Raw genomic sequence first — 25883 nt, 5'->3', positions numbered from 1 at the left:
AGCCACGGAATATCTACCTACTGCCTATTACAAATGCCTAATATATTACCTTTAGGGAGTCCTTAAAATTCTTATTAATCAATAACTTTCTAGTAAAATGGAAAAAATAATATGTTAAGTGACCATTCTAAACTTAGTCCTCAGCGTCTAGCCAAAAGTCGGTGGAAATGGCCCAGGGAGGATACTGGCATTGCAGGCGGAGCACAGTGATGCAGAGGCACCAGGAATGGAGTCATATCACCTGCTGGATGTCTGAGGTCAGCCCTGTCTGCTTTCCCCAACATCATCCCGCTTGCGTTGTCTGGCTGGCCACAGCTATTAGGCAGTATGGTGCTTGGTTCAAGAGTGGCCCTGTTCCATCATTTATTTTCAAAAACGTAAAGTAAGGAGCATTTCTCCTTTGGCATTTTCCCCCTGCCTACGTTAGCAGAGGAGAGCTGAAGCCTTGAAGGCAGCCTGACTCACTAACGGCACTGATGAGATGCCTCATCCCCACCCCCACTGCCCCTTGGGGACACTGTGTGGGAGGTCGTCACGACTCACTTAAAGTCTCTCAGAACACAGATCCTTCCTGTCATCATTTACTGTGTTCTCTCAGCACTCAGCGAAACGAAAGCCCTCTCTTTGTCCCCCCTCCCTGCGTTTGCTCCTAGAGTGAGAGAAAACAACCAATATTATGTTTGTCTCTGGACTTTATCAGGACAGGGATGTTTGGTAGAACAGGAAATGAAGTATTTCTGTTTCACGGCAGAGATCCCTTCTTCAGTATGCAGGGCTGAATGGCTGCCTGAAGAAATGTGAAAACCCTGTACATGGCTCTGATATTTCTATGTGCAGACAGGTAATGGTTTTAGAGTGTCTGTGCTCCAGCCGAAGCCTCTTTCTTGAACTTGGAAGCCTCCCCCCAGGACACATTCTGAAGGTTCCCTGTCAGTTCTTGGATGCCTGCTCCCATGGTCTGAGCCAGGTGCCCTCCCAACAGCCCTTCCCCCAGCCTACAGTGATGCAATCAGCACAAGGGGCCTTGTTGTCACATTTCATTATGCACACTCACAGTTGTGTTTCATCAGAATGGAAGGGAGGAAGAGTTCAAATGCCTAGTCTAGCCGTATTGAAGCCTAAGGCAAAAAGAAAAAAAAATCAATACTGATGTTGGCTCATTAAAAACTTGGTATCTTCATCATGAATTTTTTCTGCATTTTTATTTTAAAGTGTTACATTAAAATATCACCTTGATAACTAAGCTTTTTGGTGCCCCCTTAATTTGCTCCCTAGGTGAATACCTCACATACCTCACCAGAGTCTCAGCCCTGAAAGGGTACCTAAGTGATGATTTTGTTGACAAAGTGTTATGTAGAATAGGTTTGTGCACTTGGATTTCGTTGATGCTCCTAGGAGTCAGGCAGTGAGGTAAAGCTGGTAAAATGTAGCACCTCTGCATGGGATTTGAGGAAGCTTATGAAAGCCTCCCTTAAACCACTAAAAAAAGTTCCCACCGTGCCTGAAGTTCAGTCTTTACTATTTAATTTATATGAGTTAAACACCGCCCCCCACCCCCCCAAACAGCTTAAGTTGGAAAATGCAAACCCCAACGGCAGGAGAGCAAAGTGTTAAAAAAAAAAAAAAGTTCCTAAAAGTGCACTTATATGTGAATGTGTTTATTTCAGCATTTTTTTTTTACAGTCAGGACAGAATGGGAGGTGAGAGGACACTGATCTGTTGGAGTTGTCAGCATGATCATGTTGATGGTGGTGGGTGTGAGGATTTAAGAAACTGATAGAGGAAGGAAAAAAGTGGTTTTCAGTGAAGCTTCAGAGAAGCTTCTTTCCCTTCACAATTTTTCCAAAAGCTGTAGAGAGGTCACACTTCATTCGGGAGTCATTCATGCCATTTCGTAGGGATGCTCAGCAAACCACCGTCTGCCACTGCCTCTGCTACAGCACCCTACTGGGCCATTTTCTAATCTGGATGACTTCCTTCCTTTATATTTAAAGAGCTTAGAAGTCTAAAGTGGATGGACAAACACTGAGTGACCATCTTCCTGAAGACCCTCTTCCAAACATGGTATCTGAGACTCAGTGGAAATGTTATTCTCTGTCCAAGGTCATACAGGGCAGCACCAGTGGAACCAGAAATCTGGGCTCTGTATAGACTTGGCAGATGTTTCTTCACTCATTCATCACAGAATTATTGAACACCTCCTAGACTAAATGCTGTAGATGTAATGGTGAGCAAAACTAGCCATGGACCTCACTTTCATGGTATTTACAGTCTATTGGGGAATGTGTACATAAATCAAATAATCACAAATAGATGTATCATTACAAATAGTTAAGTTTTCTGATGTAAAGAAACAGTATTGTTAGCCTGTATAACACAGGAAATGTAATCAGTGGAGGTCAGAATTTGCTGCCTGGGGCACAGGACTAGCTCCTAGTCAGGGACTTGTCTTCCCCACAGTCATGTTGACTGCAAAGTTTACTGAAATTCTTCTTCTTTTTTTTTTTTTTGGAAATTCTTAAGCAACTGGGCTTCTATGGAACTTTGAGCGCCAAGTAGGAAGAGTAAGGAAACAGAACACGACAAGTCTGTTCTTTAAATCTGTGAACCTCGCTCAGAGAGTCACTTCAGTCCTAATTTGAAGCCTTTTTACTCTGGCTTTGCAAAAGATCTTGATAAATATTCTTACACTGTGCTTCTAAAAAGAGTTAACTTTAAAGAAGCAAAATAAACAGTAGGTTAAGCTGAACATGCTTATTAAAGAAGATTGGGCTTCCCAGGTGCCTCAGTGGTGCAGGTTCGATCCCTGGGTTGGGAGGATCCCCTGGGATAGGAAATGGCAACCCACTCCAGTATTCTTGCCTGGAGGATTCCATGGACAGAGGAGCCTGGCAGGCTACAGTCCATGGGATTGCAAGGAGTCAGACATGACTGAGTATACACACACATATTAAAGAATATTAAAGTTATTTTAAGGACATTCTAACTTTAGAGCACAGGGAAAACATGTAGTATATTTTGGCTAAGTTTGTTTTAAACTAAGAGTTTGGTTGCCATTTAATAAACATTGTCAGATAAGTTATCACTAAAAGATCTCACAATCAAAATACTTCTAAGGACAAAATATGTCTGAAGACTAAGTTTGAATTCATAATGGATGTAATACCTCTTGGCAAAGTTGGCTGACAGGGCCCTAATTTTCTGCCAGATAAGCCAATGAAACATGAATCACATTTACTGAACATAGAATCAAATATTAAAAAGATACACACTAGGTAACTGTAGATGATTTTATTTTGCATTTAGCTTCAGTTTACTTCAAGGAAAAGAACATTTTTAACATCAACAAGCATGCATACATGTGTGTCTTCCATGCTATTTTTTCTGCAAGTTTCTTTCACTGCAAATTACAAGAAGTAGAGTTCAGCTGCTAACAGGTAGCTAGTATTGTTGCCTTCAAGTTAAATGGGGAAACTGAGGCTTATAGAGGGTTTTGGCCCATGGTGACATAGTAGAGGACACAGTATTTGAACCCAAGTCTATCTCTGAATCCAGATGACATTGTAGGGAATATTCTCAAAGGGTAGGGTCTTTGCCTTTCAAACTCAAAAACTAGAATAATCACAATTATAACTGCAAGGAGCAGTTTTTGTTTGTATGCTTGCTTTTTCTGCACCATGGTGTGGCATGTTGCAGTGTGGGATCTTAAGCATGTGGGATCTTAGTTCCCCAACCAGGGCCTGAAGCTTTGTCCCCTGTAGTGGAAGTATGCAGTCTTAACTACTGGACTACCAGGGAAGTCTGGAACAGTGTTATAAATGAATAGGATCTATGTTTCCCGGCAGATCTCAGTATCACCGGGAGACACTGGAAAACAAATGAACCCAAGTTAGAGGGATTTCAGATATTGAGACTCTCTGTTCTATATCTAGACACTGGGCTCAGCAACTCTGCTGTGGATTTTTTTATGATACAGGCCAAGAGAGGGTTAGAATGTGGCATGCATGTCTATAATACCCAACCACTAGCTGTGACAGTACTAGGGTGGTGACCTTCTTCCTGGAGTTATTTCACTTCTTGGTTCTGAAGATCCCTCTGGTGCCGGCCAGAGGCTTTGGAGCCACGTTGGTGGACATGATGTTCCTCTTAATCTTGCTCCCAGATCTGCCCAGGAAGCTTGCCATCTTATGGGTCATGCAGGTGGCGGTGTGACTGGCTCTCTTCTGGGCAATGATGCTGATTTGTAGGATGGAGAAAAATGAAAAGATCTGTCAGTGAGAGGTTGAGGACAGGTGCTGTTCCATGGTACCATCAGTGGAAAATTACTACTCTGAGAGGCACCAGTGAACCTTAAATGTTTCTGCTAAATATGATCATCACAGTAGAAAATCATAGAGCATTAGGGAAAATACTACAATCACTCCCTGTAGACATTTCCAGGGGTATTTTAAAACAAAGGGGGCTCGGGTTACTGGTCTTGGAATATAGATCTGTAATAGCCAGTCTTTTCTGTGTAAATTAAAAATCATCCAAGGCTTATGACGTGAGAGAGACACTTATGGCACTATCCCAATCTCAATTTTTTTTTTTTTTTGGCCAACATGTGAGATCAACATGTGACCAACACATGAGTTCCCCAACCAGGGATCAAACTGGCACCCCCTGCATCAGAAGCACAGACCACCAGGGAAGTCCCCCAATCTCATGCTTAAGGACATGTCTTCCTGGTATGCCAATGGAGAAGGTAAGCCATGTTCTGAGAGGGATACACAGATTTACCCGAAGTCCTCAGTCTCATACTCCAGCTCACTGGCCTTCTTCTGCACGTAATATTTCACTATTGTGGCCAGTAGGAAGTACGATTCCTCCTCAGTGAGTGTAGCTGGTACAAAGCCATTTTTCCAGACCGACCTGGGGAGGAGAAACAAGAGCAATGGTGCTCCGAGTCCCTGAAAATCCTCATCTTAGGATAAGCAACAAAGTTTCTTGGATTCTGGGACTTTGTCTGCAAATGTGACTAAACCAGCTCTCAGTGGACAGGGCATTGGCCATTGTTCATCCAAAATTGCTGCTTCACCAGGATTTAGGATCTGGTGTGACCTAGAGAAGTGGCTTGGTTCAAGTGAATCATATACACTTGTGAAAGGTGATGGTTTAGATTTTCAGGAATTTTATGAGCTTAGTATAAAATATAGCCATTATTAATAAAATTATTTAAATCTGAAAATGGTTTCACTCTAATTTGAATGAAGGTGAGAAATTAGATAAAATATATGTCAGATTTTATATATCAGATTTAATAACATTTATTGGCAAAGCAATTAGCAAATTAGGATGCAATTCATTGCTCAAATTGTGGTTAAACTAGTAACTAGGTTTCCTAAAGATAAAAATGTCTGGTAAAAATCAACAAAAGAATGCTGTGAGTTTCACAGTATATGATATTTGCAAGGAATATCATGTTATGTCTATCTGTAAACTGTGTGCTATACATCTCTGTCTCATAAAAAATTTATGATAAACTTATCTACATGTTTACATTCATACATTACCACCCCCTCATAAGAGCCAGAGTCAGCACAGCACAACTGAGAACATAGAACTGTATAATTTCAGGGGCTGTGGGAAGTGACAGGGCTCCAGGAAGGGCTGTCTCACCTGAATGGTGCTGCCTGGAGCATGCCTGCCTGGTGGATGATCAGGATGCTGAGGACCAGGAAGAGGGGGAGCTTCCAGGACCCCATGACACCTCTCTGCAAGGGAAGAATGTCACCACCTGTAGCAGGTCTAAATTCCGCGAGCCCACAGACCTGGGCTCTGCTCCAGCCTATGCGTCTAACTCCCACTTGTCTTGGTTTCAGGCTGGTCATTTCACTCCGTTTCACCATCATATCCTCAATATCTAAATAAACCACTAGATGATCCAGTAAGCCTGTAAAATGCTTGGTTTAGCAAAGAAACCTGGCAGGAAATTGGGTGAAAAGATGTTGGTCTATAGGCCCCTACCAGCACCTTACAGACTCCCAGTCTGTCCTCCAACTCCAGGAGGGCAAACTGGGAGTACCTGTGACCACCAGTTCCCGCTTGTACAACCCGGAGCTGTCCTGCTGGTGTGGGGCTTTTGCTACACACGGTGGGGGAATGAGGTTCCCAAGGACAAATTTCTGCTGTTGCAATCCCCAAGAAACTGAAGGACCAAATTCCAATGCTCAGCTGTTCCACACATTGATAAATATGACCAGTAAGAGTCAATCTGGAAGCCTCAAATTGGGACCCAGGGATTAAACTGGCAAAAAAAAAAAAAATTCCCAGAACCCACAAATGAGGGCTTCTATTTAACAGCTACCTGTCCCTGTTTCCCACCTGCCTACACTGTCCTGGATTCGAAACCCATTTCCCTTGGTCCACTGGATATGAGATGTGACCCGTGACAGCACTGGCTTCATAAAGGTATTCCTGCATCAGGATCAGCCTGCAGTGCCCGGGGGAACTTCAGCCTCCCAGACTGACCTAAGCACATGAGCCGCAAGAAAGAGGCTGGAGCCAGGCTGGGCATGAGGAGAGTGAAGAAGGGAGTTTGCAAACTGAGACCATTCAGGGTTACCTGTGGAAGGAGTCTTGCAGAGTAACTCAGTGTGTGTGAAGAGACCTGGACAGGAGTGGACAGAGCCGTTGAGACAGGAAGAGATCCGCTAAGAAAAAGTACTGGAGAGAGAGAGGGAAGCAAGGGGAGAAAGAAAAACAGAATCCCAGCTAAGCAGTCATCTCCGGGCTTACCTGACAGCCGGCACAAGGTGGCTGGGAGCAGAGGAAGGAGCAGCAGCAGTAGCTTTGGTGGCAGGCGATGGCACTCTGGCAGAAGTGGCGAAGACACTTGAATGCCTCTGAATCCTCCCAGCGCGAGCAGCTGCTTTTATTCCCGCTGCTGTGAGTCTAGGGGGGTTCCAGGAGCTCCGGGCAACCAATGAGGGGAAGGATGTGAGCCCCAGAAGGATTGTGTCACCACTTGCGTCCAGAACATGGAGCATCCAGAAGTATCACCCCACTTGTTTTTGCACTGAGGTCATTGATGGCGGGCGTGGGAGGGGGACACAGAGGGGGGTTGGTGGGGGCGAATGAGAAACAGGAAAAATAAGTCGGAATTTGAGGACAATTTGACGTCACGGTTAATTTTGCCTGTTCCGTTTGAAGGTTTTTGAACAGGCGCGCGTCCCACTCCATTCCTAGTCATGCTATCCTGTAGAGTAGAATCCAGCATTACAGAGAATCCTGACTCCCCTTGATCTGACCATAGACCCCCATCAAAGAGCGCTTCAGGGTTAATGCGCAGCAGAGGTGATGATTCTGTGCCCAAGCGGGGAGTCGGATTCAGGCAGCAGGAAGCGCGCACAGGAGAGCAGGGAGTGTGGAGATAAAGCTATGGAAGTCCAGGAACTTTGACAGATTTCAACTCTGTTCTAAATGTAACTTTGCCAGGAATAAGATCACAGGCTAGAAACTAGTAAAGTCTCAACATACTTATCTCTGAAATGGGAATCATATTCCAGTCTTGAGGGAATGCTATCTTACTAACCATGTACCTGTTCTCCACCCAGTTAGGGATCTGGAAGAGCTTACCAGGAAAGTTCATAGAAGATTCCAGGGAAGTTCATAGAAGATTCCGTGGGATCTCAATACACTTTCCCAATCAACACCCTCCGCAGCTACCTGGAGTCAGGCTGGGTGGTCCTTCATTGGGTAAGGAGGGGCTGGATACCCCGCTGAGCCTGAGCAGGGAAGTGCAAGGCTTAGATGCCTCCCAGCTTCCAAGCCGACTTCTAGCCCCACGCCTCCTCCCCCAACATTCATCACCTAATGCTCACCCTCCTTCCCCAACCATTTGCCCAGCTGCCCCTTGCTTCCGGCTGCTGTTTGCCAAGATGTTCCAGTGACCCTGCACCCTCATCTACTGCAATTCAGTCCTCTGCTAGAAAGCCCGCCAAGCTTGATGGTGCTGAAGAGTCCTGCGGGAGTTTAATCCTATGCTGGCTTCTGTCTACTCTTGCACACCCACAAACTGAGCACTGACTCCAAACATGTGCGCGCTCCCTCACCGCAGGCACTCACAAGATGACCCTGGTGCACCGGGGCATCCAGGTGATGCTCACAGTCCAGCAGGAAGCGCATAGCACACAGCAGCAGGAATACGTCCTGCGTCCATGACTCTCTGGAATAAACGTGCTCTGTAAAACCTGATTACCAAGCACCTCGACCCTCCTACACCCTGCTCAACAGGTTTCTGGATCTCTCTGTTGGAGGGACTGCTCTAAGCCTTCCGGGAAGGTCCGAGGTCCTGACTTGTCCTCAGCAGGTAAAACGCAGAGAAAGAAGCTTCTCCCCGTACACAAGATCGCTGGGTCTGAGCGCACAGCACATGATCCATGCAGCCTGTAGAGACCCTCCAGCGCGGCAAGCACTGCAGCGGCATTGCGGAGCGGGGGAGGGGGGTGGGGTGGTGGGGCACAGATCCCAGGAGAACTGATTCTAGCTGAAACGAGACATGAGTGACGGAGTGACAGGTTCACACCCAGACCTCAGTGTCAAGAAACCTCAGTGTTCCATTCGACACGCCTACCTCGCGGCACATCTGTTCCCTTTGCAGGTTCGTGGTCTCTTGGCTCAGGACATCGAACCTCAAAGCTGCTCTTATCCCCATTTTCTGCTTCTTAAGCCGAGGAGTGGCATTGATTCAAGGGAATAAAGTCTTGGGGAAGGGAAACTGGCTACCTGAAATCGGCTCTCTTCGGACCGGGCGGCAAGGGACGCGGAGATCGGAGTAACTAGTGGGAAGTGCGCAAGTGCAATGGGGTACAGGTCCGGGAAAGGCAAAATGTACAATCGAAGGGTTCAGGATGGCGGGCCGCATCCTGAAGTCTAGAAGCAGAAATCAGGGGATGAGACAATGTTGGGGTTTAGGGGCTCAAGACCAAATTGGAGATCGCGGCAACGCAGATACTGTGTGGCGTGTAACTGGGCTCTGCCAGTTACAGTAAGAGTGGATTCACTGGAAAAGACCCTGATGCTGGGAAAGATTGAAGGCGGGAGGAGAAGAGGGTGTAGAGGATTAGATGGGTGGATGGCATCACGGATTCAATGGACATGAGTTTGAGCAAGCTCTGAGTGATAGTGAAGGATTTGGAGGCCTGGCGTGCTGCATTCCATGGCATCGCAAAGAGTTCGACATGACTGAGGTGAGTGAATAATAGACCAAGGATTAAACTGGGATCTTGGCAGTGAGAGTGTGGAATCCCAACTAGTGGACTGCTAGGGAATTCACTGCTGAAGGGTTTTTGATTACTGATTTAATCCGTGCCAATTATAGGTACATTTGGAATTTTTTCTTGTTTTCTTTTCTTTCTTTCTTTCTTTTTTTGCTTGTTTTTCCATGTGGTGTGGCTTGTGTGTGTGTGTGTGTGTGTGTATAGTTGCCCAGTTGTGTCTGTCTGACTGTAGTCCCATGGACTATATAGCCTGTCAAGCTCCTCTGCCCATGGAAATTTTCAGGCAAGAATACTGGAGTAGGTTGTTATTCCCTGCATATAAGTTAAAAAAACAGGTGACAATATACAGCCTTGATGTACTCTTTTCCCAATTTGGAACCAGTCTGTCGTTCCATGTCCAGTTCTAACTGTTGCTTATTTAACTTATATGCAGAATATATCATGTGAAATGCTGGGCTGAATGAAGCACAAGCTGGAATCAAGATTGTCTGGAGAAATACCAATAACCTCAGATACTCAGATGACACCACCCTTATGGCAGAAAGCGAAGGACTAAAGAACTTCTTGATCAAAGTGAAAGAGGAGAGAGAAAAAGTTGGCTTTAAGCCAACTCAACATTCAGAAAACTAAGATCATGGCATCTGGTCCCATCGCTTCATGGCAAATAGATGGGGAAACAATGGAACCAGTGAAAGACTATATTTTGGGGCTCCAAAATCACTACAGATGGTAATTGCAGCCATGAGGTTAAAAGACACTTGCTCCTTGGAAGAAAAGCTATAACCAGCCTAGACAGCATAGTAAACAGCAGAGACATTACTTGGCCAACAAAGGTCTGTCTAGTCAAAGCTATGGTTTTTCCAGTAGCCACGTATGGATGCAACAGTTGGTCTATAAAGAAAGCTGAGCACCGAAGAACAGATGCTTTTGAACTGTGGTGTTGGAGAAGACTCTTGAGAGTCCCCTGGACTGCAAAGAGATGAAACCAGTTAATCCTAAAGGAAATCAGATCTGAATATTCATTGGAAGGACTGATGCTGAAGCTGAAACTCTAATACTTTGGCCATCTGATATGAAGAACTGACTCCTTTGAAAAGACCCTGATGCTGGCAAAGATTGAAGGTGGGAGGATAAGGGGATAACAGAGGATGAGATGGTTGGGTGGCATCCAGCCAATGGACATGAGTTTGAGTAAGCTCTGGGAGTTGATGATGGACAGGGAAGGCTGGTGTGCTGCAGTCCATGGGGTCACAAAGAGTTGGACATGACTGAGCGACTGAACTGAACTGTTATTTCCTACTCCAGGGGACCTTCCTGACCCAGGGATTGAAGCTGCCTCTCTTGTGTCTCCTGCATTGGCAGGCAGGTTCTTTACCATTAGTGCCACCTGTGGCTCAGACATAAAGAATTGGCTTGCCATGCTGGAGACCCAGGTTCGATCCCTGGGTCATGAAGATCCCCTGGAGAAAGGAATGGCAACTCATTCCAGTATTCTTGCCTGGAAAATTCCATGGACAGAGGAGCCTGGCAGGCTGTGGTCCATGTGGTCTCACAGTCAGACATGACTGAGCGACTAACACTTTTACTTAACTTTTCAGCACCACCTGAGAAGCCTGTGGCATGACTTGCAGGGTCTTGATTCCCCACTCATGCCCTTTGAAGCAAAAGTAGTTTTTGCTTTGTGGAGTCTGAATCACTGGACTGCTAGGGAATTCCCTTGGGTTTTCCATTTCCTCTTGATTTAATTTTGGTAGGTTTTATGTTTCTAGGAATTTGTCCATTTTACCTAGGTTATCCAATTTTTTGGCATGTGGTTATTCACAATACTATTTTATTTTTTTAATTTGTTTCAAATTGGTAGTAATGTCCCCCTACCATTTCTGATTAAGTAATATGAATCTTCTCTTTTTTAATTAGGCTACTAGGTAAAACATTGTCAATTTTGTTAATGTTTTTGAAGAACCAGTTATAGATTCTTTGATTTTCTCTACTGTTTTTTCTCCCTCTATTTCATTTACCCTGCTCTCTGGTGGCTCAGATAAAGAATCTGCCTGCAAAGTGGGAGACCCTGGGTTGGGAAGAGTCCCTGGAGAAGGGAATGGCAACCTACTCTAGTATTCTTTCCTGGAGAATCCCATGGCCAGAGGAGCCTGGTGTTCTACAGTCCATGGAGTCACAGAGTTGGACTCAACTGAGCGAATAACCCTTACCCTTACAATCTTTATTACTTCCTTTTTTCTGATGTCATTGCATTTAATTTGTACTTTGTTTTTTAGTTTCTTAGGTTGTTAAGTTAGAATGTTGATTTGAGATCTTTCTTGTTTTTTAATTAGGCATTTGAAGCTATAATTTCCTCTTTAGCATTGCTTTCATAGCATCCTATAACTTTTAGCATGCTGTATTCTTCATTTTCATTTATCTATAAATATTTGCTAGCTTCTCTTATGATATCTTCTTTCATATCAAAGCATGGTTTCACTTTCACAAATTTGTAAACTCTTTTTTTTTTACATGATGGAATATACAAAAAGGAACATTTTTTGCTGGCTGCAGTCTTGATGGTGTTGAAGACTTACTGCGGAACCTAATCCTCATGTTTCCAGTCATACTTTTCCAAACACATGAACTCAATATTGTCTCCAAACACGTGCCTCCTCCTAAACCACAGATACTGGCAAAATTACGCTGGCACACAGAGGGATCCATGTGGCATTCACTCTCAGTTGCACCCTGAACATACATATACCTGGATGGTTATGACTCAGGTCTCTGAAGGCCGCACCTACTCTCAAGAATTAGCATGCTGTATAACACCCAGTTATGCAGCATCTCCACCCTCCTATCTGCCCAACATGTTTCTGGATCTCTCTGTTTGAACTACTACTCTAAGCCCTCTTGGAAGGTCTGAGGTCCTGACCTGCTGTCCTTGGTAAGTGGAGTGCAGAAAAAGATGCCTCTCATTATCTTTAAGTTAAAAAGATTACACCTACAGACTTCCTTAGTGGTTCCAGAGTTTAAAAATCTGCCTTGTAATGCAGGGGAGGCAGGTTTGATCCCTGATCAAGGGAACTAAGATCCCATATGCCGTGGAGCAACTATGCCTGAGTGCTGCAACTAGAGAATCCATGCACCTTAAGGAAAGATTCTGTATGATGCAACCAAGATCCGACACAGCCAAATAAATGAATATTTAAAAAAGTAAGAACAAAAAAAATAAAAAGGTGACTCCTAAAGGCTTATGCCTTTTATTCTTTAAATTGAAGTATAGTTGATTTACAATACTATATTAGTTTCAGACATACAGCATAGTGATTCAGTTTTTTTTTTTTTCCTGATTATATTCCATTATATGTTATTACAGGATATAATTACAGGGTATAATTCCTTGTGCTATACAGAAAATCCTGTTTCTTTTCTATTTTATATAGTTTTTACCTATTACTCTTAATTTGCCACTCCCTAATTCCCTCTCCCTTTCGGTAACCATAAACTTGTTCTCTATGTGCGTTTGCTTCTGTTTTGTATACAGATTCATTTGTATTATATTTAGATTTCACATATAAGTGATATCAAGTGATATTTGTCTTTCTCTGACTCTTTTCACTATGCATAATATTCTTTACAGTCATCCATGTTGCTGCCAATGGCAGAATTTCATTCTCTTTTTTTGCTGAGTAATAATCCATTGTATATATGTGCCACATCTTCTTAAGTCAATCATCTGATGGGCACTTTGGTTGTTTTCATGTCTTGGCTGCTGTAAATAGTGCTGCTATGAACATTGGGATGCATGTGTCTTTTAAAATTTTTTTCTTGTTTCTGAGGGCTTTTGTTTTTGCTTTTTTTTTATTGAAGTGTAGTTGATTTACAAAGTTTTATTAATTTCAGGTGTACAGCAAAGTGATTTAGTTATATATATACTCTTTCAGATGCTTTTCATTACAGGTTATTATAAGATATTGAATATAGTTCCCTGTGCCATACAGTAAGTCATTGTTGTTTATCTGTTTTATATATAATAGTGTGTATATGTAATTCCCAATGCACAACTTACCCTTCCTCTCCTTCCCCCTTTAGTAAACATAAGTTTGTTTTCTATGTCTGTGAATCTATTTCAGTTTTGTAAATAAGTTTATTTGTATCTTTTTTTAGATCTCACATGTAAGTTATTTCACATGATATTTGTCTTTATCTATGTCTGACTTAGTTCATTTAAAATGATAATCTACAGGTCCAAATGGTATTATTTTATTCTCTTTATAGCTGAGTAATTTTCCACTATATACATATTTTTTTAAGAAACTTATTTTACCCGTGTATAGCTGATTTACAATGCTGTGTTCATTTCTACTGTACAGCACAGTTCTTCAGGTATATACATATATATATCCTTTGTCATATCCTTTTCCATTGTTTTAATCACTGGACATTGAATATAGTCTCCTGTGCTATACGGTAGAAGCTTGTTGTTTATTCATTCTATATATAATAGTATCTGCTAATCGCAAACTGCCAACCCATCCCTCCCCCTTGACAACCACAAATTTTTTCTCTATGTCTGTGAGTCTGTTTCTGTTTCATAGATAAGTTCATTTGTGTCATATTTTAGATTCCACATATAAGTGATATCATATGGTATTTGTCTTTTTCTTTCTGGCTTACTTCACTTAGTGTGATGATTTCTAGGTCCATCCATGTTGCTGCAAATGGCATTAATTCATTCTTTTTTATGGGTCAGTAATATTCCACTGTATATATGTACCACATTTTTATCCATTCATCTGCTGAGGAATATTTAGGTTGTTTTCATGACTTAGCTATTATAAACAGTACTGCTGTTGAACATTGGGGTGCATGTATGTTTCTGAATTATACTTTTCTCCAGATTATGCCCAGGAGAGCATATGGTATCTCTGGATCATATGGTATCTCTATTTTAATTTTTTAAGAAACCTACATACTTCTCTCCATACTTGTTGCACCAGTTTATATTCTCATCAACAGTGTAGGAGGGTTCCCTGTTCTCCACACCCTTTCCACCAATTATTATTTGTAGACTTTGATAATAGCCATTCTGACTAGTGTGAAGTGATTCCTACCACATATCCTTTCTTATGCCTATTGGCCATCTGTATGTCTTCTTTGGAAAAATGTATATTCATATTCTCTGCCCATTTTTTGATTGGGCCATTTGCTTTTTTGATATTGAGCTGTATGTGCTATTTGTATATCTTTGATATTGACACCCTGTCAGTTACATTGTTGTAAATATTTTCCCCCGCTTCCGTAGGCTGTCTTTTAGTTTTGTTGATGGTCTCCTTTGCTATGCAAGAGTTTTTAAATTTGATTAGGTCCTATTTGTTTATTTTTGCTTTCATTTTTTTTGCCTTGGGACACAGATCTAAGAAAATATTGCTACAATTCATGTCAAAGAATGTTTTCCTGAAGTTCTCCTCTAGGTTATTCCTTTCATTCTATATAATTTGTATATGATATAGAGTCACCACCAGCAACAACAACAAAACCCCAACAATAACAACTTCAGAGTAGTAGCAACAACAACACAAATTCATTCTTTTCAGTCTAGGGGAAACTCAGAACTGTCAAATTAACCAGAGAATTTTAATTGAACATTGATTGTACAGGGTTCCATTTACAAGGAATTTAGAAATCACAATAACAAATAAAAAGTTAAATAGAATTAAAAAAATCAACAGTTCTTCTAGGAGCCCTAAGAGAGGTAAGGACTGAATGGGCAAATTTCTGCCCTCAAGACTAGGGAGACTGGTGAATGCAGGGAGTAATAGCTTCCCAGAGCAGACACTCACAAGGCCAAACTCACCTGAAACCAGCCCCAGACAGAGCAGGAAAACCTGAACTGTAACGACAAATTTCAGGAGGCTCAGTGTGGGCAGCTTCTGAAGCTTAAAAACCCACCTTCCTAAGCTGCCACTGTCTGCAATTTAACCCCAGTAGCTCAACTAGGTTCTCACAGTAAATATCGGAGAAAAATTCCTTTGTGCTTTCAACCTGGGAAGGAGAAAAGGAACCCTTTTGAAATGAACCAGAGCATTCTGTTTTTACTTAATAAGGTCTGCCCTTATTAAGTTAATCAGAGCCTAACTCTGCTGAGGTATTGTCAGAGCCTAAGTGACCTGGGGGAAGGGAAATTCCCAATTAACTTCATTCCTAAGCTTTCAGGTGGAAGTGGGGAAACGACCAACTCCAGCCTCTAGCCACCTCTCTCACCTATGTGGGGAAGTATAAAAATTGAAAAACACCTGTGAAGCTCACAATTTGGAGAAATAGTCTCACTAAACTGCTGAGACCTAATTATAGGGCTATGGAAATCATTCCACGCCCCCACACCTCACTACCACATAATGGTCTATTTCTGGCATTTCCTTTGACCTGGTACATCATGTCCAGCCATCCAAAAATTAAAAAGGTGATAAAACAACATGAATAGGTATCAAGTATCAGATCAATTTATTTTCCCTATACTTAGTTAATCCAACAGATAACAATTTGTTCAAAATAAAAATAGCAATGGTATATTCAATGATGTATAGTTAAATATGTTATGTCTATATGCTTAGGTATGATATATTTCTGTAAAATGTTACTAAACATGAAGAGGGAGAATTTTCAAAATAGGAGGAAGAGGCAGAGTGATATTTAGCGCTTGTATTGTTGACCGTAAAATATGTAACAGTGCCCTCTGACAGGGGAGAGAGAGCTTGCCACCTGGACTGGCAGTACCAGATCTTTCTCTTCTTAATAAAAATGGGTCTACAACTCTTAGTGCTTGCCTGGATGCCATGCTTTCTGCAAGTTGTCAGCAGAAGTTTTGTAATGTGACTGCTTGGTGAGTTCACCTAGAGCCTAAAGCTTATATCTAATTGAACCTGAAAAAGAAAGAGGAAATGAATAAGACCAATCTCCTAAGAATGATTATGGTCTCCTAGGGAAGTAAGACTCACACAAATGAAATAATTAAAGAACAATAAAAGATGGGGAATTAGTGCATGCATGCTAAAACCTTTCAGTAGTGTCCAACTCTTTGTGACCCTATGGACTGTAACCCCTGCAGGCTCCTCTGTCTATGAGATCCTTGAGGCAAGAATACTGGAGTGGGTTGCCATGCCTTCCTCCAGGGGATATTCCTGACTCAGGGATGGAATGTCTCTTATGTCTCCTGCATTGGCAGGTGGGTTCTTTACCACTGAGCCACCTGGGAAGCCCAGGGAATTAGTACTCATTCCATATTACTGCTATAGCAAATTATCACTACTCTAGTGGCATAACTCAATACAAGTTTATTAACTTACATGTCGTGGTTAGAAGTCTCAGGTTCAACATTGTGCTCAATGTGCAAAATTCTTGGCAGGCTTGGGTCCTTTCTGGAGGGTCTAGAGAAGAATTAATTTCCTTTCCATTTCCTGTTTCTAGTGGCCAGTAGTTCCTTGGCTCAAGGCCCCCTTCCTCCATTTTCAGAACCTTCCTCCGTTTTCAGTATTGGCAAGTTGAGTCCTCCTATCGCCTCACCCCAGCCTCCTCTTCTGCTTCCTTCTTCTACTTGGAAGGAGTCTTGTGATTTTATTGAACTCACCTGGATAAATCCAGGATAATCTCCCCATCTCAAAGTCCTTAGTTTAATTACATCTTCAGAGTCTCTTTTGCCATGTAAAGAACTTCAAGGAGATCCAACCAGTCCATCCTAAAGGAAATCAGTCCTGAATATTCATTGGAAGGACTGATGCTGAAGCTGAATCTCCAATACTTTGGCCACCTGATGCAAAGAACTGACTTATTTGAAAAGACCCTGATACTGGGAAAGATTGAAGGCAGGAGGAGAAGGGGATGACAGAGGATGAGATGGTTGGATGGCACCACCAACTCAATGGACGTGAGTCTGAGTAAGCTCCAGGGGTTGGTGATGGACAGGGAGTTCTGGTGTGCTGCAGCCCATGGAGTCACAGAGTTGGACACGACTGAGCAACTGAACTGAACTGAACTTGCCATGTAAAGTAATATATTTGCATTTCCAAGGATTAGGGTGTGGACTTCTGGGGTTGGGGGAGTTCTAAACCTGTTGTTCAGTTCCTCAGCTGTGCCCACCTCTTTGCTACCCCATAGACTCCAGCACGCCAGGTTTCATTGTCCAGACTTGCCTGGAGACTGCTTTTTCGAACCTCCACAGGCTGCCTCCTTCCAACCTCCAGGCTCCTTCTTGCTGTAAGCACCAGGAGAGATTCCTTCGGAAATCAAAAGATTGTTTTTAGGGTCAGTTCAGCTTCCAGGGAAAGAAATGAGCATGGTTGAGGAGGGCCAGGCTGGTCACTCTGAGAGGTGGATAGACTCAACTTGTCATGTCAAGGAATTACTCTGGATGGGTTCTTCTTAGATGATTAAAATTTTCCCTTAGCTCAGACTTACCAGATAAAGAATATCCCTCTTCTCCCAGGCTGAGAACAATGCTCCATGGAGAAGAGGAATAGAAATAGGAATCTTCCCAGTGTACTACAAAGGTCCTAACACTGATGACTCCTTTTTGAACACTGTCAGAGAACCATGAGGTGCCTACAAGGGGATTTACTCTGTAACTAGAGTCACCTGGGATTGGGAAAAGTAAGACTTTGGTATCTTCAGTTCACTTCCTTCACTCAGTCGTGGCTGACTCTTTGTGACCCCATGGACTGCAGCACTCCAGACTTCCCTGTCCATCACCAACTCCCAGAGCTTACTCAAACACATGTCCATCAAGTCAGTGATGCCACCCAACTATCTCATTTTCGGTTGTCCCCTTCTCCTCCTGTCTTCAATCTTTCCCAGCATCAGGATCTTTTCTAATGAGTCAGCTCTTCACATCAGGTGACCAAAGAATTGGAGTTTCAGCTTCAGCATCAGTCCTTCCAATGAATATTCAGGACTGATTTCCTTTAGGATTAACTGGTTTGATCTCCTTGCAGTCCTAGGGACTCTCAAGAGTCTTCTCCAACACCACAGTTCAGAAGCATCAATTGTTTGGCACTCAGCTTTCTTTACAGTCCAACTCTCATATTCATATGTCATATGGGAATTCTATTTCCACTTTTTAAAGGAATCTCCACACCCTCTCCAGCATTTATTGTTTGTAGACTTTTTGATAGCAGCCATTCTGACCGGTGTGAGATGGTACCTCATTGTGGTTTTAATTTGCATTTCTCTGATAATGAGTGATGTTGAACATCTTTTCATGTGTTAGCCATCTGCATGTCTTCTTTGGAGAAATGACTGTTTAGTTCTTTGGCCCATTTTTTGATTGGGTCATTTTTTTTTTGGAATTGAGCTTCATGAGCTGCTTGTATATTTTTGAGATAAATTCTTTTTCAGTTGCTTCATTTGCTATTATTTTCTCCCATTCTGAAGGCTGTCTTTTCACCTTGCTTATAGTTTCCTTCATTGTGCAAAAGCTTTTGAGTTTAATTAGGTCCCATTTGTTTATTTTTGCTTTTATTTCTGTTACTCTGGGAGGTGGGTCATAGAGGATCCTGCTGTGATTTATGTCAGAGAGTGTTTTGCCTATGTTTTCCTCTAGGAGTTTTATAGTTTCTGGTCTTACCTTTAGATCTTTAATCCATTTTGAGTTTATTTTTGTGTATGGTGTTAGAAAGTGTTCTAGTTTCATTCTTTTCCCAACACCACTTGTTAAAGAGATTGTCTTTTCTCCATTGTATATTCTTGCCTCCTTTGTCAAAGATAAGATGTCCCATAGGTGCGTGGATTTATCTCTGGGCTTTCTATTTTGTTCCATTGATCTATATGTCTGTCTTTGTGCCAGCACCATACTGTCTTGATGACTGTAGCTTTGTCATATAGTCTGAAGTCAGGTAGGTTGATTCCTTCAGTTCCATTCTTCTTTCTCAAGATTGCTTTGGCTATTCAAGGTTTTTGGTATTTCCACACAAGTTATGAAATTATTTGTTCTAGTTCTCTGAAAAATACCACTGGTAGCTTGATAGGGATTGCATTGAATCTATAGATTGCTTTGGGTAGTATACTCCTTTTCACTATACTGATTCTTCCAATCCTTGAACATGGTATATCTCTCCATCTATTTGTGTCCTCTTTGATTTCTTTCATCAGTGTTTTATAGTTTTCTATATATAGGTCTTTTTAATATATAAATCTTTAGGTAGATTTATTCCTAAGTATTTTATTCTTTTTGTTGCAATGGTGAACGGAATTGTTTCCTTAATTTCTCTTTCTGTTTTCTCATTGTTAGTGTATAGGAATGCAAAGGATTTCTGTGTGTTAATTTTATATCCTGTAACTTTAACTATATTCATTGATTGATTAGCTCTAGTAATTTTCTGGTTGTGTCTTTAGGGTTTTCTGTGTAGAGAATCATGTCATCTGCAAACAGTTCTCCTCTTCGTTCTTAAAAGAATATAATGAATTTAGTTTTAACACTTTCTTGATTTCATTGACACCATTAGAACATAACATACTGGACATTAATACTGTTCACTCTCAGCATCTATAACACATGCAGAACCAGAACTTCCCTGGTGATCCAGTGCCTAAGACTCTGTGCTCTCAAATGCAGGGGGCCTGAGTTTGATCCCTGGTCAGGGAACAGATCCTACATTCCTCAACTAAAGATCCCACATGTTGCAACTAAGACCCAGTGCAGCTAAATAAATAAATATTAAAAAAAAAAAAACAACACAAAGAAGAAGATACAAAAGGCCAGTAGCCTTGAACTAGTTGATATCACATTATCTCTCTTTTTGTGGTTTAAAATTAATATAATACTGTAGGTATTTTATTTCATTTCTGTTCATCAGGTTGTCAACTATCACATCTTGCTGGTTTCACTGTAACTGTATTTTGCATCAGTCTGCCCACTCCCATTTTCATTTGGTGTGTGGTAAAACACACAATAAAAGAAAAACAAAACAGCAAAAACCATGCTTACTAGAATGGTATGGGATCAACAGGCCTACCTGAAAACACTAGTGCAAACCTGTAAATTTATTATATATACTTTATATAATGTACATTTTATATATTTAAACATGTTATATATTTCTTATATATTTATCAAGAATTATGAAAAGCCCCTTTTTGTGCATTTACTGCATTAATCTGTACTGGTGAACAGAAACAGTCCTTGTCTGATCTGTGGGCTTCCTTGGTGACTCAGAGGGTAAAGCATTTGCCTGTGATGCAGGACACCCAGGTTCAACCCCTGGGTCGGGAAGATCCCCTGGAGAAGGAAATGGCAACCCACTCCAGTATTCTTGCCTGGAGAATCCCATGGACAGAGGAGCCTGGTGGGCTGAAGTCCACAGGGTCGCAAAGAGTCGGACACGACTGAGCAACTACACACTTACACACACACTTACACACACAGAGTAAATAGATACCAAGTGAACATCTATGAGTAGTGATCAGCTATTTCATGGTCTTTTACAGCAACAGCTTCAACTGACGTGCTCAGGAGAAAAACAGAGATTAGCCACACAAATTAGATCTGGGTATGAGTGAGGAGCCTATAGACATTGAATAAGAATTCAGTAATGGTCAGGATGGCAGTAAGGAAATGTTGTGATGCCTATTTCAGGTTATCCTGAGGCTATTTTCTTGGTTTCTTCGTCTTAGCTTTGTCTGGTTTAAGGAAAGTCTTCAGTCTAAGGATACCTGATAAGTGGGCATTTTGTGGTTTCTTTCTTTTTTTTTTTTTTTTTTGTGGTTTCTTTCAAGAGTGACGTCATAGTGAAGACAAGACAAAGTCTGTGATGTGGCAAGGGCTTGGTGATCCAGGCTGCAACCTTGGGAGGAATGTGTCCCTGGATAATAGGGTTCTGAGGACATGAGTAGAAATCATGTTTCATTTTTGGCAAATAAGTAATTGATATTTTGAGCTGATGTTTTTTGATCAGCTTTCAAATGTCCAGATCAAAGTCACCCGTTGGCATAACATGTCCGGGGCATCTTAAAGGCCCATTGGGAACCCATCAGCCCAGGGCCAGTTGTCTTCAACCAGTAGTTAAACAGGCTTAAGCAATCAATGCCCAACTTCTCTTTAGCACCAATAAGTGCCATCACAGCGAACTTCCAGTTAAAACGAAAATGTGAAGAATGAGCTCCCTGAGGAGCCCAAGGGCAGAGCAGAGAGCATGGGATAGAGAAGGGTTGGTTTCTCCTTTTCCCAGTTTGCCTTGTGGTCAATCTGTGATGAGTTGTTCTTTTCATTGTTGTCTCAGGAATTTTCACTGGCCAAAATACTACTAAGAAATCTTTTCTGCTCTTTCTCCAGGAAGATGGAGAACCAGTTCCTATGGTGATGAGGTAGAATAAGTGGGACGTTTTTGAGAAAGTGAATTCCTCCTTCTGCTTGATATGATTATAACCCATATAATTATCTGTTTCATATCAGTCTGTAAGTCCCATTAAAGCAAGAATGATATCTGCCTTGTTCACCCTTGTATCTAGTTCTTAGAGTATAGTATATGTTCAAAACCCTCTTGAATAAGTGAATTTCTAGTAAATTTGAGGAATATAGGAAGACCAATATGAAAATTCTCAACACAGTTTTTGGAACCCTGCTTAATGCACTATAGATTTGGGGAAGACATGAGCTAAAAGCCTTCTAGATATTTATAGGAAGTTCTGAAAAATGCCAAAGAGTAACAGATCTGTCTTGGGAGAAATCATCCTTTTGGTAAGCCATTGTAGTATCCATCCAGTTTTCAAAGTTTTAGCACATGTTGAAAGAAAGAAAGCTGATCTAAGAGGCAGTGATTTCTGCACTGAAAAGGAAATATCAACCAAATATCTCTTGCCCTGTTCAGTGGCAATTCACGTTGACATTTAAAAGAAATACAAATATTAAAATACCAAGTACCTCATAAGCATATGCTCTAGGAATCTTATTCCACTTTTTAATTCTAATGAAAACACGGAAATAGAACTTCATCTGATTCAGCTAAAAGGTTATTACAATAACTTGTTATGATAATTGCAAAAGAATGTATCAGAATCTTGGCTTCTACTAAAGAACAGACATCACCTAGTAGGTATTCCACCCACAAAAAAAGAAAGCCAAGGGAAAAAATTTGATGAGAAAAGGGACATCAAAACATTTTTCAAATGTTAAACATTTGAGTTTTTAAAAAATCTCCTAAATTTTGCCCTAAAATTGCTAAAATTTCCAAGAGGTCTAAAGAATTATTATATTAGTGTCATCTGGGTATTGATAAAGACATATATTTTATTTTATTTTATTTTTATTCAGAGGTCCCACTCTAATGAATGAATGCGTGTAATGAATCTGAATCTCCAGGAATCGGATGTGAGCACTGAATAGATTCTACACTCCCCAGGTGATTCTGATGCATAGCCAATTTGGGAAACTAACTCTGAAATGTCAGCGTCTTCACAAGATATCTTTCTTTTCCTTCATCTGCTAGTCAAGGTCAGCCTCCTGCAGGAAGCTTTTGTGATTTCTTTTATGGATGAGCAAAATTTCTCTTTCTCTTTAACTACTAATTCCTTATCTTAGTATAATATGTAATTGGATCAGAGTGCATTCTCTCCCTTTTTTCTTTCTGTTGTTGCCACATGATAGAAGAATGATTTATTAGAAAAAATTCCATGACAAATCATATAAAAGAACCTTTTTTGAAAGACACCCATAAGACCATCTGAGGACAAACGCACAGAGGTGCCTCCAAGAAGGCAGACAAATAAGTTACTGACCTCAAGGTGAGGGCTGGAGTAGAGAGGAGCAGGAATTTGTGAATTAAAAAAATTGTACAGTGATCACATGGCGGGTGAAGGGGGTGGATGGAGGTGAGGTGGATGGACAACTGCTGCTTGTTTGTGGGGGACAGTTGTGTGGGGCATGTGGTGGGAGGGGGGCACCAGGACTAGCACCTCCTCCGTGTGGACACAGCAGGCTTGAGGGTGGGGCTGGGCGGGGGCCCCACTGACATTCACACCAGAGTGCATTCTCTTATAGAACAATGAAATTGAGTTGGGAGAAGTGTGGAGAAGAAACAACATGATATTTTGGTCTCTCCACATTGGATCTATAGATCTTACTTTGTTGTGTTAGTTCAAGTATTCTCTCAGACAAAACAACAGATTTAGTAATATTCAAATGCAAATCTGTAACCCATATTCCTGGCTTGAATGATCTTAGGATAGAGTTTTCTGGAAGGGTATCACAGCTCCCTTACATTGAGCCTTAACTAAGGATTTCCCACTGATAAGCTTGCCTGAATGCTTCCCAGGTGGCGCTAGTGGTAAAGAATCCATCTGCCAAATGCAGGTAGATGCAAGAGGTGTGAGTTCGATCCCTGTGTCAGGAAGATCCCCTGGAGGAAGGTATGGTAACCCACTCCAGTATTCTTGCCTGGAGAATCCCATGGACAGAGAAGCCTATAGTCCATGGGGTCACAAAGTCTCAAACACAACTGAAGAGACTTATCAAGCTTGCCTGAAGTTCTTGACCCAAAGCTTTAGATAGATTTTAATTAAGAGTAAGAATCTAGGCTTAGAACACAGAGCTAGGTTTAAATCCCCGGTTCAACACTGATGTAATTTTAGAAAAAAAAGGGTTACATTTTTGTTTAAATTTAATTGTGACTTAGAAAACTTGTTTCACCTTTCCACATCTAAATTTCATCATTAAGTGATGTACAGTATCTCCTATAGAATAATAATAGAAACAGCTGATAATAATAGAAACAGCTATTTTAAGTAATAGGTGAATAGGAAAACAATTTTTTCACCCCTAAAATAAATATTAGTGATCATACAAATGACACAGCTTCCATCCATAATGGGGAATAGATAGAATATTACATCACTAGAAAGGATGCAAACTGATGGTGATATTAAAAAACAATTTTCAGAATATGATCAACAACAAAACAGATATCCCTGTTTCAAAAGTCAGAAGTACCATTTTATTATGAACTATCTATCTGTAGTTGAAGAAGGTGTCTTTTGAGTGTGGCAGATTGTATTTTCCAGTATTGGCTGAAATATTTCCCACCCCACATGTTTTTTTTTTTTTTTTTTAACCTTGTCATATTCCCATTAAGCATTAGGTGGCCAGGTTGAAGGTAGGTGGTGTGAAAAGTCAGCATAGGGAATGAAATTAACCTCACATTTCCTATGACTCAGATGGAAATACCATAGATAATTAGCATTGTCAAACTATACATCACCATGCAGATTTGATGTTTTCATGTTACCATACCATGTTTCATGATAAGAAAGATTTAATTTGAAAATGTACTAAACAATCATAATGAAGAAATTTTCTAAAAATAAAAACAAAAAAGAAATCTCATTAGTTAATAATCCCAAATATCAATCAACAAAATATAAAGAAAGAAAGCCACATCCCCAATGAGTTTGTAGGAAATCCTCAGCGATTCAGTTCTCAGTTCCTATAGTCTTCCTGCTTTGTCCTCTGAACTCCCAGAGCATGCAATCATTCAGTCATGTCCATTGTGTTCATGTCCACACTGCCACACATTTTGCCTGATGCTGAGGACAGAGAGGTAAAGTAAGCTGTCTTTGACCTTTGAGCTTTGGCTCATGTCATCAGTATAGTTCACATTAATCAGGTTGTATTAAGGAAGGGTCTAGGCCTTTTTCACATTTGTTCACTCTGTCAAGCACAGCAGTCAATTTTAATTGTAGTAGAAAGTTTAAATGGTAATTTTTTTCCTTCAAAATATGATCAGAAGGATAAAGAGAAAATGAGATTAGGTGAAAAAGAATCCAAATTATTGCCTGAACAAGGCACCAGTATTTCTTGACTGACCTCTATGCACCAAATATTATTCCAGGAATTTGTTCCTGTGTGTAATCCTTACCCCAATCCTATAAGGTGGGAAGGAAACTAACCTCACTGAGCTTTATAGCAATAAAGGTGTTACACCCTTCTGACCCACCCACCCACTGCCGCCGGTGACCTGGGCTGGTCACTCATTGGCTTAGCGGTCTTCCGTGACTCTCCACTGCCTTAGAAATAGTGTCTAAAGCCCTCAACTGACTAACAAGCTATGAGGCTGGTATGTTCTCAAGTCTCAGCCTCATTTCTTGCCTCTCTTTCTCCTACTGCCTTTTCTTTTGAAATAATGCTTTTCCTTCAGTTCCTTCAGCATTCACCATGCCCTCCCTCCCTCTCTTTTTCAGTGATTCAGATGGCAACTCACTCCATCACTCCTGTCTGGGAAATCCCATGGACAGAGGAGCCTGGTGAGCTACAGTCCACAGGGTCACAAAGAGTTGGACATGACTGAGCAACTAACACACACACACAGACACAGACACACACACAGACTTATTTATTTTTTGGACTGCACTGGGTCTTTGTTGCTGTGTGCAGGCTTTCTCTAGTTGCTGGGAGTGGGGGCTACTCTCTAGTTGTGGTGGGTGGGCTTCTCATTGCGGTGGCTTCCCTTGTGAAGCATGGGTTCTAGGGCGTATGGACTTCAGTAGTTGTGACACACAGGCTTAGTTGCCCTGTGGGATGTGGGATCTTCCCGGACCAGGGGTCAAACCCGTGTCCCCTGCATTGGCAGGCAGATTCTTTACCACTGGACCACCAGG

At 41.5% G+C, this 25883-nt stretch overlaps 1 protein-coding gene across 1 annotated transcript in view; it reads left to right on the top strand.

The window, feature by feature from the left end:
• The window catches only part of LOC122450098 (calcitonin receptor-stimulating peptide 1), a 65415-nt gene that overhangs the window by 2373 nt on the left and 37159 nt on the right, over positions 1–25883 (top strand). Inside the window, exon 2 of the mRNA XM_043482250.1 lies at positions 4609–4744. Within this exon, the coding sequence (XP_043338185.1) occupies positions 4609–4744 (136 nt within the window). The remainder of the gene's footprint in view (positions 1–4608; positions 4745–25883) is intronic.

This window comes from Cervus canadensis, chromosome 11 (genome assembly GCF_019320065.1).
Source record: "Cervus canadensis isolate Bull #8, Minnesota chromosome 11, ASM1932006v1, whole genome shotgun sequence".
Lineage (NCBI taxonomy): Eukaryota > Metazoa > Chordata > Mammalia > Artiodactyla > Cervidae > Cervus > Cervus canadensis.
This window is presented reverse-complemented; position numbering and strand designations above follow the sequence as displayed.